General features: G+C 39.9%; 2 protein-coding genes across 15 annotated transcripts in view; one reads left to right on the top strand and one right to left on the bottom strand.

The window, feature by feature from the left end:
* LOC124302773 (disks large 1 tumor suppressor protein) overlaps nucleotides 1-20,271 on the top strand; it is a 325,653-nt gene that overhangs the window by 275,039 nt on the left and 30,343 nt on the right. The gene's annotated exons all lie outside the window — the stretch shown is intronic.
* Nucleotides 6,314-8,652, bottom strand: LOC124302931 (uncharacterized). The gene is made up of 4 exons (XM_046759537.1): nucleotides 8,601-8,652; nucleotides 8,146-8,369; nucleotides 7,436-7,799; nucleotides 6,314-6,642 (listed from the first exon to the last, which is right to left on the bottom strand). Exons 2-4 carry the CDS (start codon nucleotides 8,353-8,355, stop codon nucleotides 6,599-6,601), a joined length of 618 nt encoding a protein of 205 aa, XP_046615493.1. The 5' UTR covers nucleotides 8,356-8,369; nucleotides 8,601-8,652; the 3' UTR covers nucleotides 6,314-6,598.

Raw genomic sequence — 20,271 nt, 5'->3', positions numbered from 1 at the left:
ATTGCCGGGGCGCCGGAAGTTTAATGTATATTTGGTGGTCAATCACCGAAGAGTGAATTGTGTCTCCGTCACTCCTGTTTCAAGAATAGCACATTATGTAAGAAGGGAATAATGGAGTTTTATTCCTGTGTTACACGTAGAACCTTATTTGCAACTCAACTCCAGCCACATTGTCAACTTGAAAAGAATGAAAGTGAAAATCCAAACAACGTAGGTCGACGGGATTCAAGGTGTTGGAGTGGATGTAGTTCAGAGCGCAAAAGAAAGAGGGAAAAGCGGAAAAATTAAGCAAGTCTTGCAACAGTCGCCAATGATTTGTAACATATAACCTCGGTAACCAGCAAAATTTTCGTGGAAATATTAGAGCCGTGGATGGCAATGCGTCGTGAATTATACGTTCAACCTGTTCTCCAACCTTGACGTCGTATTTTGTTGGACAATTAGTCGACGGTTATTCTTTTCACACTTTCATGTACGACGAAGTGGATTAAGTTTGCGTTGTAATACCTGGATCCGATTCGACAGAAATTTTCTGTCCGCCTTCTACATATTTTTTGTCATCAGATTCTTTGATTCGATTGTAGAGTGACATTCCGTCTGTCCAGGACGATATCTGTCTCGAATTGCATGAATCGAATTATCTCGCTGTATAATGGAACATAGACCCAGTGTAATTCTTGAGAGATTTTTTATATCGTCTACAACGATTCTCGCGGTAATACGTTGGAAAAAGTAACGTAAGGTTGAATAAACGATCACGAAACTGCAGCGCTCCGTGTTTGAGCAAAAAATGTAGCGTCAGCTGGTCATTGAGTCATCCTCCCGGTGCGCGTAAAACAACAATATCGGAAATTTTGCGCCAACAGCGACTCGCCGAATCGCAAGAGCAGATGTCACGTGATTAAAAACATCGGCGAATCCTTACCGACTATATATATATATACCCTGGGGGATCGATCGCAGTCTTCAAATCTTGAGTCACGATGAGGTTCTCTTCGCAGCCGATGAGCAGCGGTGTGAAGCGTTTTACGGTGAGAAGCATTTATCATCATCATCATCATCATCATCATCATCATCATCATCATCATCATCATCACAGTCGGTGTAGCTATTTCATGAAATGAGAATCAAAAATTAAAGAATATCCCTGCAAACAAAAAATATTTCTCTCGCGTAGCGACAATGAATTTTCTTACAAAAAACTTTGAAAGGTGCCACGCTGATATAATAACCTCACAATTTTCACCCTTACGAAGCACGAGAGAACCTCTTCGAGGAAATGCCGGAAGACAAAGCCACCCCTGTTGACAGCTTCGTACCGAAAAATGATGTACAATATACGACGATCGCATTCGTACATACCACGCGTCGATTTTAGCCTTGCAACGAATAACCGGAAATACCGGCTTTGCTTGATATCGCAGACACCCCAGCCAAGGATGCAAATGACATTACGGAGTTTTCGCCAGCGTTAACAAACGAGGCGCAACTGTAAGCTCTGTGCTTCGTAAACTAGAAAAGCTTGACGCACGATAACGACGTGCATCCACGTTACGAATTCGGCGAGTTGGCGGCTGTGCTCCGCGTCGACGGACTTTTCGGGTTTCAAAATTTCATCGAATCCAGTTCCGAAACTAGGACGAGGTCGGGAGACGGGCGGCAAGCTTCTCGACCGCTTTTCGCGTTGGTTAAATAAGTTTGACGGTTCTGTATTTTTGCTCTCCTTCACAGTGGCTTTTCTACGTTTCTACTGTTGCATACTTGGATTTTATTCATTTCGGAATTCCACAGAACAGATTCTCGCGTCCTTGTTCTATTCGATATTCCAACTGTTCTATTTTCTCATATTTCTACGTCTTTACCCTCACAAAAAAGTCTCCTTCGGCTTCTCTAGCGCTTAACTCTGCGTCATTCGCATTCATTGCCTCAAACGACTTCGTCGCTGCACCTCGCCTCATTTCGAACAAACGTTCGTTCAACCTCCGATCCGGTTTTAATTCCATTAGGCACCGTGCGTCCGAGATTCGTCGCGGGCTAGAATTATTTGGAAAACTTGCAAGCGACGCGACGATCGTATTTTCGTCAACCACGCGAAGACGTCTTCGTAATTTTAATTTTTTCCTCGAGTCACGCGTGCGCGAAAACCATTTGCAAGAATAATAGTTTTGTGCAGGCGAACGAGACGACGGCGCAACGTAACGTCACTTTGAAACGAAGATATTTCACAGCTCGGTTGCAACTCGACTGCACAATGCAGACACCGCGGCCTTACGCAACCTTGCATCTTCTCCATTATCCGTATCACGTGTGTACCGTATTATCATCACTAGCGAAGTTACGTGATCGAAGCTGTAAAATTGAACGTGAAGTAAATATTAAAAAAGAATATTACCATACAAATAGTATATCGTCTAACAAGGAGGCAAACTCGGTCTTTTCGGGCCGGGTATGAGTTTGCAACATGAGTCGTAGCTGAGCCGAAGACGAACATTGCAAATACGCTGGGCGAAAAGATCACTGCGTTCTTGATGCACACGATTCTTCATATAACGAGATTATGTTACGCGTTACGCGCTTCTTCACGAAATACGAAATCGAGGTTAGGCTCGCGTAATGTCAGATTCGTTCGCTGTGTTTATTGGCGACAGCGCATGAACGCAGTACGAAAAGTAGTCTTTTCAGTACTCCGCGCATGCGCATTCGCATACCCACTCGATCGTCGTGGAAACGGGTACCTTGTGCATGGCAAAAACGCATGGAAAAACGCGTAAAACATGCTCGTGTTACATAAATAAAATTACGTCGTGTATAATGCCGTTGCACGTTGCACACACAACGTCACGTACAGCCTTCTGGCTAACATCTGTGCTTTTGTCTCTTGATGCACTGTAATATTATTGTGTGCGCCTGAATGGGTAAGCGATTATTATGACATCTGCAACTAGGTAATATCAAGGATTCGTTATGAATTAATACACGTTATTATTTCTTGTGCAATTATCGATAGTAAATTATTCATCGACATTGACCATGAATTATCGTTGCACTCCGAAAGATGCCTTTTGTTAATGCAATAATACATGTACCAATTGTGTCACCTAATTCCTTGAATATATCGCTCTCTTTTTGCATTTCAATATATCACAATTATATTCGAATCGCACTTTAATCACGTAATTAGTCAAATTCATCAATGCTCCTGATGTTTCTCCGCAATTTTGGACAAGATTTCTATATCCCACAACAGGTTTGAAAGTAAGAAAAATAAAAAAAATAATAATCGAACAAGGAAAATCGAACGTGTAATAATTTCTACAATTTCCTTGCACGAAATACACATCCATCGAGTAATTGAGTCTAGCTGATAATTATGTACAGTTTCGAGAAGGCGGCGGTTAATGACCCCATCGATAGATAAGAAATCACGTCTGGATTTCTGGTAAAACTCCCGTTTACTAGTCGCCGTTTGTATACCTAAACGAAATAAAAGTGAAAAGAAAAGAAATGAAATAACCTCACATTTGTGGCATGCATAACGCGCGCTGATGACGTATACGATGAGTAATGCAATAATGATACATGCAGATATTGTCAAGCTTCTATGAATCAATCTTCTCCCCTCTCGTCGCGACAGGCTGTACAATAATAATTACAATACACGCGTATCGCACACATCGCACGATGTTCGTACAGCCACACGCACACGCGGTTGAAACCCGCGTGCCTTTGACGGGCGTGATTAACCGCAAGCATACGTGAAGGCAGGTCGCGAAGCGAGCCGAGTAACTTGCGTGTACTTATTTATACGACGAACCTGTCACGAGTCCGGCGCGTTGAAAGCCGACGACGCCCCGACGCGTCGAGGGTCGACTTCCGGTCTCCTCGTTTCATTAAATTAAACGCGTTCGATCGAGTATCGGATGCGGGACTCAGGTGCCCGCGCCTTCCGTTATCCTCGGAGCCACGGGACTTTGTAACGTGAAGAAAATCAATTCACCACTCCCTGTTGTTGTGCTTGATACAGTGTCGCTTGTACATTGCACGGACTCGGAAGTTTTTCTTACAAACAACCGAACGAAGCGATCGATGAGAACGAACGAACGAACGAATGAACGAGGTGACGAGTCCAGAGGCGAGAATCTATGAATTTGTAAGCCGAACACGTGGCGCGGTGACTCGGCGAGGCTATAAAATTGCGAGATGAAAAGTTGGCGCGAAACGCGATGATCAATCATCGCGACGCGTTTTACGTACGTTACGTACGTCGATGCGTGTATAAGTGCGCGAACGGAGGTAATCGCAACACGTAGACTCGCACGTACGCATCGCGTGTAATTATACGGCATCGTGTCGAGATGAAGCAGCCGACAGAGATGAAGGAAGATGGGATTTCCGTTTAGAGCGTGCTAAACACGCGCATATTCGAGCGTGTCTGCGTAGGCGTGATGCGGCTAAATTCCCTGCCATTTCCTTCTCCGTGCGCGTAACACGCGGACTCTTCGTCACTCCGGGAGTATTTGCTCACTTTTCATCGGACTCGCGGCTCGATCGCCGCGTTCGTTTCTGCTCGAACGTTGCCGCGTTTGCTGAATCCCATTTTTTTTTCCTTTGTCACGCGTCGTTCAAATAGCAAAAATCGTGCGGTTTATTTTTCAGTTTTTGTCTATTTATCGGAGGTTTCGTTTACACGCGTGCAGCGTGTTTTTTCCTCGTCTTTACACGGTTAGACGTTAACAAAGAAATCTCGCTTCGTTTCGAACTCGTTTCATATCTTATCGTTCGACTCCTTGAGTGTGTGCTTTCTGGAAATAACGTTTTATCGTTCGAAATTATTTGTTTCTGTGGTTTGGTGCAGTTTCGTGTACGAACTTTTCGTCCATGTGTCGATCGTTTGATCAAAAAAGTGACCTGTTGACCACCACTACTACCACCACGGTATACGACGACTGGATTGTGAATTAGGATGCGATAACATCCGTCCATACAATCAGGTTTGAACTTTTGTCGTTACATTCCATTTCATTCCAAGTTTCCTATTCTTCACTCTCTCTCTCTCTCTCTCTCTCTCTCTCTCTTTCTCTTTCAATACACACACACGTACACACTGTACTGTTTATCGAAGTATCAAAATTGTTTGCTATTGTGCGAAAAATTTTGGCAAGCAAGGAATAAAAATGTGCAGTGACTACAAGTATACATAAAATGCAGCTGCGGTATCAAGGTAGTCTGTAGTTTATATAATACCGAACACATTCGTAATGACGACCTTGCAAATCATGCATCGCCATTTATTTACACATCTAGATCCCGTGTTTATACACGTATAACACCCGTATCAAATACCTATGCCGAAGTCTTATCTTTCGCTTAATTATACGATCAATTTATTGCCCCGCGTGGTGCCGAACAATTACTATCACCATCACTGCAACGATCTGTATTATAATATACCAGGGGCTCCGCTCCTGCATAAAAAAATAGTACTTTCGCATACCCGGAGTGTATGTAAAGTGTACTTTTACGTACTCTGATTCTCTTTTTTTTCACTGCGTTACGTCAGAAATAAAGATACCGCATTTCATCGCGGAAGTCTGTTTTACGCGCACTGAACCACCGTTCGTCATTCGTATTACGAATACTTCCGACAAAGTTACATTAAATCTAGATAACGGGTACAGGGGTCTCTTTGACAAAAAATTCAGATCTCATACGACGAAGACGATCCTTTTCGTCTACCATTATCGACGTCTCTGCGGAGGATTGGCGTTACACGGGTCGCCGAGTAACTTAAGAGGATCTCTTCGCTGTCCTATGTAATGCCGAGGCCTACTTTGCTCCGGTTTACTTTGTCTCAACACGTAGGTTCAAGGCCCGCCTTGATTTACCCCGGAGTGTAACGCGCGCACGTCGAAGCCGTCGAAGCTTTGATTTCACTCCACCCCCGACATGCTTTGCTCGAAAATTTCGTTTTAGTTTCTGATTATAAACAGCCGGTATTCGTCAAACAACTCGTTACGATGACTGTAATAATTGCGACTCTTTAGGTATTTCCGGAAATTAAACCTTTGAAATGTTGAATTTTTTAGTCTGCTTTATTCGGCTGCATTGGAATGAATTTAATCTGATATTGTCTCATAAGTTCGTTAAATCAATCGATTAGATTCTTATTTTATTTGAAGAGATATTATTAGCGGGTATGGACTTGGGAAAGATTATGTAATAGAATAGAATTAAATTAGGATCTTTTGATTGTAATTCCCGCTAAACCGTCGATGCAGGCATCTTTTGTATTTAAGATATTATTTTACTCTGATAAAGTAGCGAGTAAGATGCAATTAAATTTAAAAAAATCAAAGCATACGAGTAATACGATATTGTTAAAATTAATAAAGTAAATGAATAATGGTTTTTTTCTTCATAAATTAGATCTTTTTATTTCTGTCATATTATTATTATTACTAGTATTTTTTTCAACTCGTGTTCTCTTTTTCTCACTAATTTGTTTTTGTTTTTTCTTGTCCATCATTATTCCGACGGTGATTGCAAAGTTATCATCGCACATTGAAAAAACTAAATCCATTTGTGCAAACACCGCGGCTTAATATGGATTTATACCCGGTCGAAAGCAGCCGCCAACTTTCCCTGTAAGGTTCGTGTCTGATCAGTGCTAGAATTTTTCACGTAATAAAGTGAAAGAAACAAGCAACCAATTTGAGAACGTGAACCGAAACGACCTATTGATGTGCAGTGTTCAAGTGTCAGATATAACTGTGATGATAACTTAATATTTTCTTCTTACTATCTTTTTCCTTCGATCTATTTGTGAAAGTGCAACATACATTTTTCATCAAGTCTATTGGGATAGCAAAAAGTTAGGATACCTGAATTGAAATCTGCATGTGAAATGTAAGTCGATTTTAGGTCAGTCGTGTAGAAAAAAAAGCTTCAAAATATTAACCTTAATCGATCATTATGGACGAATTTTACCCCAAACATTTTTCAAACTCTTCGTAGAGTCGTAGAGAAACGACGGCCTTTTTTTGACATTTTTGGCACTTTCTTTAACTTTACTGATGCTTTACAATACTTGAACAATTAATTTTCGCTAGAAAAACTGAGATAACTTTTTCTGCTACCCTTAAACAATGTCTAGATATTTTTTTTTTAATTTTTCGAAACTCATCTTCGAGGCAAAAAATTACTTTTCGGGTGAATTTCACCCAGCGTGACCGTTATGCGATTTTACTGATTGCGAGGTGTAATCGACTTGGGTCAAACGTGTTTGTCGAGTGATTTTATTGGAATGTTTTTGTTTGGTTTGTTTTTAAATAACGAATTTCCGTATCTCCGAGCGTGTCTCATTCACTAATCTCATGTATTCTTACACCATTTGTTTTGATTTAAATGTTCCACAAACAGCATCTAAATCACATACTCAGATAGGGCAGGTAACTCAGAAGCGAGTTTGGCATACTGAGGCAGAACGCGATCAAGAAACTCGCCTGGGGGTGTGGGAGTACTCTCAAAGTATGGTTCATGTTCTCGATCACCTCTTCCTTGCAATCAAGGGCCTCCTTGGCACCCTTGGAGTACGCCATTTTCCCGGTAAAGATTTTCACAATTGTATCAAGAATGCTCGTCACTAGTCCTAGTAGCTCTTCCAACAATTCAGCCAAGTTTACGTTCAATGACTGTGCGAACGAAGCAAGCAAATCCGCGTCTTTATGCATCCTCGGATTCTCAATGCGCAATAATATTTCCTCCAAACAAATGGTGTAATTGTACATGAGCGGTCCAACCTGAAACAAGGAATGCATACAGAGTGTCTGGCGAATTTAGACCGTTGAAAAAATTAGGTTGAAGTCAGTAACGTTACTTTAACGATGCACGTTCGGGAAAACCGTTACTTTCGCAGCCTCAGGATTGTCTGAAATTCAGCTAGTGAATCGTAACGAGGAAAACGTGTTCGTAGTTTGAAGAGCCAATTCCTTGAAAGTCCTTACAAAATTGTGCAACGATTTATTCCGCCATGTTTCGTCGCGTTAACGTTACTAACTTCAACGTGCTTCTAAAAATCGTCTGATCTGATCGAGGGTGACGGAATTACCTTCCGTATCAGTGTAAATGGTTATCCTTATTTCTTACCTCTGCCTGGACGATTCCTTCCAGTTTTAGCTTCAAAAAAGTTTTGTTCGTTCCGTTAAGACTCGTTACTTTATTGACAGCGTACTCCATCACCTCTGCGATAGCATCGTTCATTGCTCTGGTAGTGTTTCCATTGTTCCTAACCACGTCGGATTTCACATTCTGTGCCATGATTACGAGGGCCACGAAGGCCACTAGTGTCATGGACATTTTTGCCGAACAACCTGCGCATAAGGGTGACAATTTTTTTTCATTCACTTAGGCGGGATCTTCGGTATTTTTTTAGAATAAAAATTTGAGGTTTATCGACGGTCTGGCGCCTTCTTTAATTCTCTCCAAGATATTATTAAATATTTATTATTGCAGGAAAGTTTTTCGATTTTTGATTCTCGTTGTTAAAAATGGTTACGATGACTATGATGACGATGATGATGATGAAAACGATTGTTACTTACCCTAAAATTTATCACACCGTTTGCCACTGGGTGTGAATAGAATCGCAACGTGTTCACGATTGAAGAGTGTTACTCGTTTCAACGTATATATGTTCTACGTCGATTCTCCGACGTTTATTATCATACTTTTGGTAATATTTTTGTTCTACCATTTCATGCAGCTGACTTAATGATCAATTTATGTATTTCTTACTCGTCTATAGCGTTCCGCAATTATTTTTGTATGTGCTTTTCTTGTTTAAATATCATTTTTATAAAATATATTCCAAGTTTTTCAGCTCTCGCAAGGATAAATCAATATTTCGCTATTCAATTTACAGAAGCCATATGTCCACGCCTAACGTGATAAAATCTTTACTCAGCTGTTGCACGAATGCAACTCGTATAGGCCTGAAGTTTCGAACGTTTATTTAAACGAAAATATAACCATCGTAAAATTTAAATTACAAATTTCTCAATTAATGCTAATTTTAGAGAAACTTCTAGTACGCAGTGAAAAAGTTTTATATTTCCGCTCACTAAAATGGTTCGATGAACTTCAGAATCATTTTGCAGGATTGATCATATATTTTTAATCATGTGTCACATTTTGGCTTACTTTGTTCATTCTCTTCATCGTACTTGTAATTTATTTCCGCAAGTGGCTATTTCATTTATTAGATGTAGATTCGCGTTTGTTTTAATATTATATTCACCCTTCGTTACGTCGTCAGATTATTTATTGGAAGTGCCGTAAAAGAAGAAAATTGACGATGCACTCGGTCATAATGTGAAAACACGGAGTGCCTGCCTCATACCTACTGAATCCTCAATTGGACTGTTGATCGTATACGTGAAAATAAAAAAATAAATAGAAATGGATAATATTGATTCGTACAATGGCATTTAAATATTATCAAACGACTGGTGTAGAAATTTCATCGTTTGATATTATTTTTGGATCGATCGTCGACGGTGAGAAAGCGAAAGAAGCGGGAAGTAATATAAAAGAGAAGGAGAATTAGAATTTATTTACTTTGAAAAAAGTCTCCTAAGGCAGTATGAAGACTTAACACAGTAAACAGAAACGTAATAGAATGAAAATAACGTAACGATGAAATAAAATAAAATAAAATAAATAATGAAAGAAAGAAAAGCTTCATTTTCTAAAACAGACGCAAACATCTGTTATCACAGTTTTTATCGAGCACTTTCGTTGTCCTCACTCCAGCGACACGTTTCAGCGTTATTGGCCAGTCCAGGGATCGACAGCATCGAATATTTAGACGCGGTTCGCTTAATTGGTTTGTTCGTTGAGCTTGTTACCCGGGTGAAAGGTTGATCCTTTAATCCTGTATCGACGCTTAACATTGGTCTCTATATTTCGAGAAAGTGACCCACAAGTCATTTGTTATTTTGGTAAATCCGATGCGAACCTACCACCCGACTTTCGAAGAAACAAATTTTATTTTTTACAAGCAATTGTAGTTCGTATGTCATCATTTCGTTTGTACCTCAGAAGCCACCAAAAATAGCTTTTTTCAGAAACTGACCCGTAGCCGGATTTCGAAAATACCTGATTTCAAATCGTTTATACTCGTTTCTCCCGCTTTGATTTTCGCTCCTAATCCAGTCCAAAGAAAGTTTTAAAAAATTGTAAAATGCACTTTTTTTAAAAAAAAAAACCACTGAAAATGCTAGGTTAACATTATACTCGTCATATTATACGTACAATCCCCCAATGAACTTTACGCATACGCCGAATTGCATGCTTCACTACATGCTTACGTGATCGCGGGTTGCCTTTTGTAGGCGTTGCGTTGGATTGGCACAGAAGTATTTCACAAACTCCGTTTATTATACGATGCCTGGAGATAAGACAGTGATTTTAATGATTTGAATTTAGTTACGAATATGACTTGAGACGTTGCCTTAAAAATCGGGGAAGTGGATGAAAAATAAGGGGTAGTTTGAAAAAATTTATTTTGAGACAAAGGCGGATCAAAAACGACTTTGAAATAAAGTTCAGTACAAAATATAGTGAGTTAATAAGCATATTTTTGAAATAATTTTAAATTTCCCGCTTAAACGGGGAAATTAAGGGAGTGAAATAAAAATGTGAAAAAAAAAATAGGGGATTTTATTTTTTCACCGGTTGGAACCGATTTGACAGACTCGATCATGAATTCTTTTACTTATTTATTTTCACCCCGATATACACACGTAGAAAAGTCAAAGCCACAGCTTTATTTCCGATGGATCAGGAATTCAATTCCGTGCGGCGGATGCCGATGGCGGGCAAACAAAAAGCCCCGGAGCAACGTGGATAAAATCCCAACGGGCTATACTCGTAACTCAAATGCAAATATCGAATGCGCTCGTCGAAGAGGAAACTCTTCTCCTGCAGCCTCTAAGGCGGCTTTACACAGATCAGAAAGGGAAGGGTTGCACCGAAGACTTCGTCTTCTTATCAGCACTCGCCTGCATTCTTATCAAGATTCGCATCACATTGAGATTGTAAATTTTCCGAGCATCTCAAGAACGATAAAAATGAACTCGTATCACAAACGCTGTTACCGTGAGGCAGGAATAATGGACGATTTTCCATCGGGGTGACCGCAAAACCGTTGCTCTTTCACCTATGATTGGTTTCTACTTCAGTTTGCAATTATTTTATAAAAGCTTGTGCCATTTCACGCAGCTGCAGCATTTCGATACGGGTTTGATAATTTCTCGCATCGTTTAATGTGAAGATAGAATAAAAGGAAGGATTTAAAAAATTTCAAATATTGTTCTCGTTTCATGCGATTCGATAACTGCTGGCTGTCAATAAAGTTTGAAAAAATCTTCTAGTTACGTACGTATATCTACACAGACATTGTGAAAACTGACAGCGGGGAATGAGAGCCATATCAAGCTGGAACCGCCACATTCGAAAATCGAAAAATTTCCTATGGAATAATTAAGGGCTAATTAGAGGCTAATTAAATGCTCTATTTTCGAATTAAATGCTCCGCGTTTTTTAAAAGAAACCTGTGGCGGTGCCAGCTTGACATAAACCTGGAACCGCCACATCGAAAAAAAACGGAAAACAAGTGAAATTTCGGAAAAGTGTTAGGGTCATAATTAAAGGCTAATTAAAGGCTCTTGGAATTGCTCATCTTTAAATTGATTGCTCGGTGTTTTTTAAAAAAAACCTGTGGCGGTGCCAGCTCGATATAAACCAGACTTGGAAAAAAACGGGAACGAGGTCAAATTTCGAAAAAGTGTGAGGGTCATAATTAAAGGCTAATTAAAGGCTCCCGGAAAACCACCCGCTCGAATTAAGTGCTCCACCCCCAAGGGGTGGAAACCACCCAAAAACTAGAAAAATCCGTGTAACTCTCGGACGCAACAACTTACAGAGTTCGTACAAGTGTTAAAATTACTCCAGAATTAAAGGCTCCCGGAAAAGCACCCGCTCGAATTAAGTGCTCCACCCCCGAGGGGTGGAAACCACCAAAAAACTCGAAAAATCGGTGTAACTCTCGGACGCAACAACTTACAGACTTCGTACAAGTGTTAAAATTACTCCAGAATTAAAGGCTCCCGGAAAATCACCCGCTCGAATTAAGTGCTCCACCCCTAAGGGGTGGAAACCACCCAAAAACTAGAAAAATCCGTGTAACTCTCGGACGCAACAACTTACAGAGTTCGTACAAGTGTTAAAATTACTCCAGAATTAAAGGCTCCCGGAAAATCACCCGCTCGAATTAAGTGCTCCACCCCCAAGGGGTGGAAACCACCCAAAAACTAGAAAAATCCGTGTAACTCTCGGACGCAACAACTTACAGAGTTCGTACAAGTGTTAAAATTACTCCAGAATTAAAGGCTCCCGGAAAATCACCCGCTCGAATTAAGTGCTCCACCCCCAAGGGGTGGAAACCACCAAAAAACTCGAAAAATCCGTGTAACTCTCGGACGCAACAACTTACAGAGTTCGTACAAGTGTTAAAATTACTCCAGAATTAAAGGCTCCCGGAAAATCACCCGCTCGAATTAAGTGCTCCACCCCTAAGGGGTGGAAACCACCCAAAAACTAGAAAAATCCGTGTAACTCTCGGACGCAACAACTTACAGAGTTCGTACAAGTGTTAAAATTACTCCAGAATTAAAGGCTCCCGGAAAATCACCCGCTCGAATTAAGTGCTCCACCCCCAAGGGGTGGAAACCACCCAAAAACTAGAAAAATCCGTGTAACTCTCGGACGCAACAACTTACAGAGTTCGTACAAGTGTTAAAATTACTCCAGAATTAAAGGCTCCCGGAAAATCACCCGCTCGAATTAAGTGCTCCACCCCCAAGGGGTGGAAACCACCCAAAAACTAGAAAAATCCGTGTAACTCTCGGACGCAACAACTTACAGAGTTCGTACAAGTGTTAAAATTACTCCAGAATTAAAGGCTCCCGGAAAACCACCCGCTCGAATTAAGTGCTCCACCCCCGGGGGTGGAAACCACCAAAAAACTCGAAAAATCGGTGTAACTCTCGGACGCAACAACTTACAGAGTTCGTACAAGTGTTAAAATTACTCCAGAATTAAAGGCTCCCGGAAAATCACCCGCTCGAATTAAGTGCTCCACCCCTAAGGGGTGGAAACCACCCAAAAACTAGAAAAATCCGTGTCACGCTTGGACGGAACAAGTTACAGGGTTTCTAGAGGCGTCAAAATCACTCTTCAGTCAACGACTCTCGATACACTGCCATTACAAATCAAATGCTTCACAGTCCACCCACAAGAGTGTGACTGAGACACGAACTTTACGAATCAACGTAGCAGGTGGATGAAACAGGAACCAGGATTTTCAATGCGAAAAAATGCTCGTGTCGCGTGAATTCGTTACAATTTTTGTGTCTTCTACTTTGATTTCAGCATCGTCACCAACGAACGTCATTCCAGCGCAAATGAGGCGTTGTTTTTGCAGTTATTGATTTCACTTGTGTGGATTGCAGGTGAGTGATGGAGATTATTTTCTATGTACCTTTCTCCACACTATAAACATTACTCGTCACCGCCACCGACGTCACCATCACAGGAACTTAGCCCTTTCTTCTCTTTTCGGACGCTATCTAGAAAGATAGACACAATGGTCTAAATTGTGCTACAGGCTTGAGAAAGTGAGTGCGTTATACATAAAGAAAACTCCTACTTCAAATTTCAAATCTTCAGAAGCTGCCAATTTTGTTTATGGCCTGGGAGTCAACGATAGCCGGGTCATTTTGGCAACATCAATTTATTTAATGAATCATCCGTGTAACGTATAATAGTAATATGAACATTCTCCAACGCACCACCGGGACGTGAACGGGAGAGCTTTATTGACGATTAAAAATCAACAAAAAAAATTTATAGACGCATAAGCGAAAGCGTTCTTACACATTGATTGGAATATAAGAATTTCACAAAATATCGTTTTCCGCCTGAATTTCACGACTGAACTCGTCTTTCACCCATATAAGCAGGCGTAAAAAATCTAAGAAAATTTGTATTATCAAGAATGAAATTAATTGCGATGCGTTTTTTTATAATAACAAACACGAAAAGAATAGTGTTTCACCTATAAGATACAACGACGGTCGTCCAGGACTGTGAAACTGCGTTGGGCATGCGGCACATGAGCGACGAGGTTAGAACGCTGTATCTCTACCTGCCTTAAAGACGATCGTTGGTGTTCTGAATGATTGGAAGACCATCGTGAAGCTGTTTTTTCCATGTTATACGTTTACTCAGTGAATAAATTCAAACTCTGGCGGATAATTGTAATAGATCTTTTACCGTAAGAATCGAGACTCAAATATACTGGTAAAATTCGCAAAATTCCACCACTTATGCGGGTGGACGACAAGCGTGTCATGGAATCCAGGCGGAAGATGATATTTTTCTAAGTTTCTTATTTTCCATTCTCTACAAAAATATGTCTATGAATTTTCTGTACGGCGCATCGTTAGCTAGTGATGAAAATCAGAATGAGCCACAAACAATTTTCTCCCATGTAATCCTTATGAAAAATGGAAAAGTGCGATGCGCAACCTCTTAATGTTAAGATTGAGAGCTAAAATTTTGAAAGACGTATTTTCGTGATGAAATGGAAGTTCTCAAATTTTTTGGAAGTATAAAAAATTGCTTTTTTTATACTATCTAGTTTCATTCAAAATAGTTGTAAAATTGATTATTCGATATTATTATGAATTTGACTTCTAGTTAAGACCTCAAGAAACAAGAAGACATTTTTCCAGTATTTTAGGTATTATAAAGTTTTACGTGGTTTAATGTGCTGCGAATGCAAACGGCTCATGTTTACCTTTAGTGAGGTACGAAAAAACGGAGTATGGTTTCAGGATGAGGGCTTACATAGCTTCACAGCACATGATGTGAATGCAAATATGTCGATATATTGTCGATTGATGTTCCCAACACAGAAGAAACGTTAAAAATGGCAGTTTTGATTATTTCAAAAACTCTTGCAATTGAAATATTTCCCGAGATGTGCGATGCCATGATGGCTAACATCACGGTCGCCTACACACAATCCACATTCTACTGAAATCATACATGCTGTGAGTACCAATAGCTATTGTTGAGTAAAAATGATTTTTGCCTACCGATGAGATTTAATATTAACAATGTGTACTTATAACCAATTACCGATGAATAAAATTGATGAGTTTTTGATACATAATGGAATTTAACACAGGTCAATTAAATAAATTTACTCGAAGCGCTTGCGCATTGACAAGCTTTTTTTGCTAATTGTCGAAATACCCTCTGTTCACCTGCATTTTTGTGATCATGATTAATTCATATTTTATTACTGATATTTTTATTATTAATTATTACTGATTTACGATTCTGATTCATGGGTGGATTCAATTCAATGGATCAGGGGCGATAACGTCGGAAATAAACCAAGTCAACGTAGAGTGAAATATGTTTCGGATGACGGTGAATGGCTTATACGGGCAGAACACATTATCGTAGCAAAGTTGTGAGCGAAGAACAATTTTCAACAATGTTGACACCTGATCCAATAGCACTCCACATTTATACACCAGCACGAAGTTACGGGCAAAACCAGAAATTACTCTATTTAAAATTGTCTCGGGAATCATGGATTGAAACGGGGTATCATGATTCCTGATAGCGACGAAGTAGTGAACTTTACTGCAAAACGGTCCCGTGAAACTTGAATTCTTTTGTACTACTAACAGTACAAAATGATCGGTTTGATCGTTGACAGAACATGAGATCAACTGAACACTTGAGAATTTCGTGTACCCTGAAATTCACTCAAATTTCTCTGCTGATTTTTGTAGGGCTTGTGTTGTTGAAAATTCTTCTGTTTTCAGAGACGATTCAATAATGCATTGTTTTGAAGTGACCGAAATCTGGAAATTAGAACGGATTACGTCAACTTGTATGGATTTTCTGAAACACAAACTTTTGGACTGTGCAGCGGAGAGCCTATGATTGAGAGATTAATGTAACGCCTCCAAAGATCATCTAACTTAATCCGTCCGAGGGTTACACCGATTTTTCGAGTTTTTTGGTGGTTTCCACCCCCGGGGGTGGAGCACTTAATTCGAGCGGGTGGTTTTCCGGGAGCCTTTAATTCTGGAGTAATTTTAACACTTGTACGAACTCTGTAAGTTGTTGCGTCCGAGAGTTACACGGATTTTTCTAGTTTTTGGGTGGTTTCCACCCCTTGGGGGTGGAGCACTTAATTCGAGCGGGTGATTTTCCGGGAGCCTTTAATTCTGGAGTATTTTTAACACTTGTACGAACTCTGTAAGTTGTTGCGTCCGAGAGTTACACGGATTTTTCTAGTTTTTGGGTGGTTTCCACCCCTTAGGGGTGGAGCACTTAATTCGAGCGGGTGATTTTCCGGGAGCCTTTAATTCTGGAGTAATTTTAACACTTGTACGAACTCTGTAAGTTGTTGCGTCCGAGAGTTACACGGATTTTTCGAGTTTTTTGGTGGTTTCCACCCCTTGGGGGTGGAGCACTTAATTCGAGCGGGTGATTTTCCGGGAGCCTTTAATTCTGGAGTAATTTTAACACTTGTACGAACTCTGTAAGTTGTTGCGTCCGAGAGTTACACGGATTTTTCTAGTTTTTGGGTGGTTTCCACCCCTTGGGGGTGGAGCACTTAATTCGAGCGGGTGATTTTCCGGGAGCCTTTAATTCTGGAGTAATTTTAACACTTGTACGAACTCTGTAAGTTGTTGCGTCCGAGAGTTACACGGATTTTTCTAGTTTTTGGGTGGTTTCCACCCCTTAGGGGTGGAGCACTTAATTCGAGCGGGTGATTTTCCGGGAGCCTTTAATTCTGGAGTAATTTTAACACTTGTACGAACTCTGTAAGTTGTTGCGTCCGAGAGTTACACGGATTTTTCGAGTTTTTTGGTGGTTTCCACCCCTTGGGGGTGGAGCACTTAATTCGAGCGGGTGATTTTCCGGGAGCCTTTAATTCTGGAGTAATTTTAACACTTGTACGAACTCTGTAAGTTGTTGCGTCCGAGAGTTACACGGATTTTTCTAGTTTTTGGGTGGTTTCCACCCCTTAGGGGTGGAGCACTTAATTCGAGCGGGTGATTTTCCGGGAGCCTTTAATTCTGGAGTAATTTTAACACTTGTACGAACTCTGTAAGTTGTTGCGTCCGAGAGTTACACCGATTTTTCGAGTTTTTTGGTGGTTTCCACCCCTCGGGGGTGGAGCACTTAATTCGAGCGGGTGGTTTTCCGGGAGCCTTTAATTCTGGAGTAATTTTAACACTTGTACGAACTCTGTAAGTTGTTGCGTCCGAGAGTTACACGGATTTTTCTAGTTTTTGGGTGGTTTCCACCCCTTGGGGGTGGAGCACTTAATTCGAGCGGGTGGTTTTCCGGGAGCCTTTAATTCTGGAGTAATTTTAACACTCGAACGAACTCTGTAAGTTGTTGCGTCCGAGAGTTACACCGATTTTTCGAGTTTTTTGGTGGTTTCCACCCCCGGGGGTGGAGCACTTAATTCGAGCGGGTGGTTTTCCGGGAGCCTTTAATTAGCCTTTAATTATGACCCTCACACTTTTTCGAAATTTGACCTCGTTCCCGTTTTTTTCCAAGTCTGGTTTATATCGAGCTGGCACCGCCACAGGTTTTTTTTAAAAAACACCGAGCAATCAATTTAAAGATGAGCAATTCCAAGAGCCTTTAATTAGCCTTTAATTATGACCCTAACACTTTTCCGAAATTTCACTTGTTTTCCGTTTTTTTTCGATGTGGCGGTTCCAGGTTTATGTCAAGCTGGCACCGCCACAGGTTTCTTTTAAAAAACGCGGAGCATTTAATTCGAAAATAGAGCATTTAATTAGCCTCTAATTAGCCCTTAATTATTCCATAGGAAATTTTTCGATTTTCGAATGTGGCGGTTCCAGCTTGATATGGCTGGGAATGAGCTTTCTTTTCTCGGATTCTCGACACAGCCTGGTGTGGTTTAATTCGCGTTCATTCAGTCGGACCATTTATCTTGAGAGATTCTTTGCACCGTTATTCTCTCCTTCGATTCCCTCTTTCTGCCCTCCGGTTTCCCTTTCCATTCCAGCGTCTCGAGTCGAAGCGCAAAGCTTCTATCTAAAGTTTTCCTCATTCTCTTTATAATTACTCTTTTTCACTCTCTGGTCGGAGACGGTGTGTTCCGAAGCCTCCTCCGATTTTTTCCACCTATTTTTAGATTTAAAACTTGTCTGTAGGTACAGTTCGATTACATCTTCCATTTCATTGCGATAGCTACGCACATTAATTACTTTTTGTGAAAAAAAACGGGGAAAAATTTAATCTTTGATATAGATAAAATTTAGATTAACTTTCCGATCTTGGATTGTTTCGCGTTGTTATCTACATATTTCTGTACAAGCTTAGGAATCGATGGCATTTATTTTCGTTATCAATCGGGTTTTGCTTTAAAATCACGTGATAAAAATTTAAATATTTTTTCGTTGTTGCGAAAACAGCCGTGTGTGTAACGGGCGTTTTTGGAATTTATAATTCCTATCGGAATGAAAAATGGTAGCTTTGCCGGGAGTGCTTTAACTGGAGTTTAATCGTTGCCACTTTATATTCAATTTCACTTTTTACCTCCCATGTTTATTCCGTCGTCGTCGTCCCCTCATTTCCTTGCTCGGCTTAAAGAACGGCGTGCTTGCACCTGCTTCATTCCCACGTATATTATATTATACAAACCGGTATAATACAAGTTCGTACGAATAATATTGTGATGAATATATTTGAAAAGCAGCCGCTTTCGAAACGAACTAACAGGAGTTTTTCTTTTTTTTTTTTCTGCAATTAATTTCATCCGCGGTGTTGTGAAAATATACTTTTAAAATCGGAGAACACAAACCAGCAAATTCCCTTTATCAAACTCGCGATTTCATAAACTTTTGAATGTATACTTTAATAATTAACTCGCATATTACAATATGCCTACCTTTTATTCAAATGACATTGTTCACACTTGTACGATTTAAAATGTAATCAGATTAAATTTAGTCGTTTCTCTGCGTTATTCGTATTTTACATTTGGTAGCTATTTGTTATTATTATTCTTGTTGTATTATCGTCGTCTAAATAACAAAAATAAAAAATTACGGACAGAAAGTTAAAAAACTTGAACATTTTCAATCGTCATAAAAATTTGTAAAAAAAATAAAAAAATATATACATACCTATATAAATTTTGAATTCCTCGTTCCATAAACTTTTCCTTACCTATTATTAATAATGCCAAGTAATTTATGAAAATTGAAGGCAGATTCGAAGGGTGGTCAGAAATAAACAAAAAATGAAGCGACCTATACAAAACTGCGGTACGACCACTCATACTTGTAAATATGTATAACGCATATATATATATGTATGTATATTTTAAAAATCAATCACTTAAAAACTCAAGACGCGTTACAGGCGGGCGGGGACAGGAAGAAGAAGACGAGGGGCAAGTTATATGTATGCGGTATATTTATAACGCTGTGCGTCACGTGAGAAACGAACTTAACCGGGGGTCGAGGGTAAAGGGCGAGGGAAAAGTTGCGCTGGAGAAAAAACTTTGGTCGCTTCGGAGTTTAAAAGAAATTAGACATTGATGTAATAAAATGAGATACCTCTAACTCAACCAACCGCCTTTCATCCCCCCCCCGCCCCGCCATCAATTTCCCTCGAGATGCTCTCGCCGAAAAGTTGGCATATACATATTTAAGTTTCAACCGTCCTTCTCGATTTTTTTTCTTCTCCTTCTTCTTCACCTTACTCTCATTTTTTCAAGAACCTTTTCTATATTCTACTTGAAATCTTGGCTTTTAACAGAGTTATATCCGTACACTTTTATACCAGGTAGGTATAGGTATACCATCTAAAAGATATTTTGGAAAAGAAAATGGGTAGCCCAATATTTTTAGTGAAAAACCTCCTATCGACTCGTACAGCAATAAGGCAAAATATTTTCTTACGATATAAATTTATCGAGTGTTCTTTAGTTTCGTTTTTTCAATCCATGAAACGTTATCATTTTACAAGTCCATCAAGTTTACAGAAAGTTTTAATACGCAAAGTGATTCTAACAAATATTTTAAATATTAAAAGCGTATTTTAAAATATAGCAGTAAACGAGTTTTTTCA

This window comes from Neodiprion virginianus, chromosome 1, assembly GCF_021901495.1.
Source record: "Neodiprion virginianus isolate iyNeoVirg1 chromosome 1, iyNeoVirg1.1, whole genome shotgun sequence".
NCBI lineage: Eukaryota > Metazoa > Arthropoda > Insecta > Hymenoptera > Diprionidae > Neodiprion > Neodiprion virginianus.
This window is presented reverse-complemented; position numbering and strand designations above follow the sequence as displayed.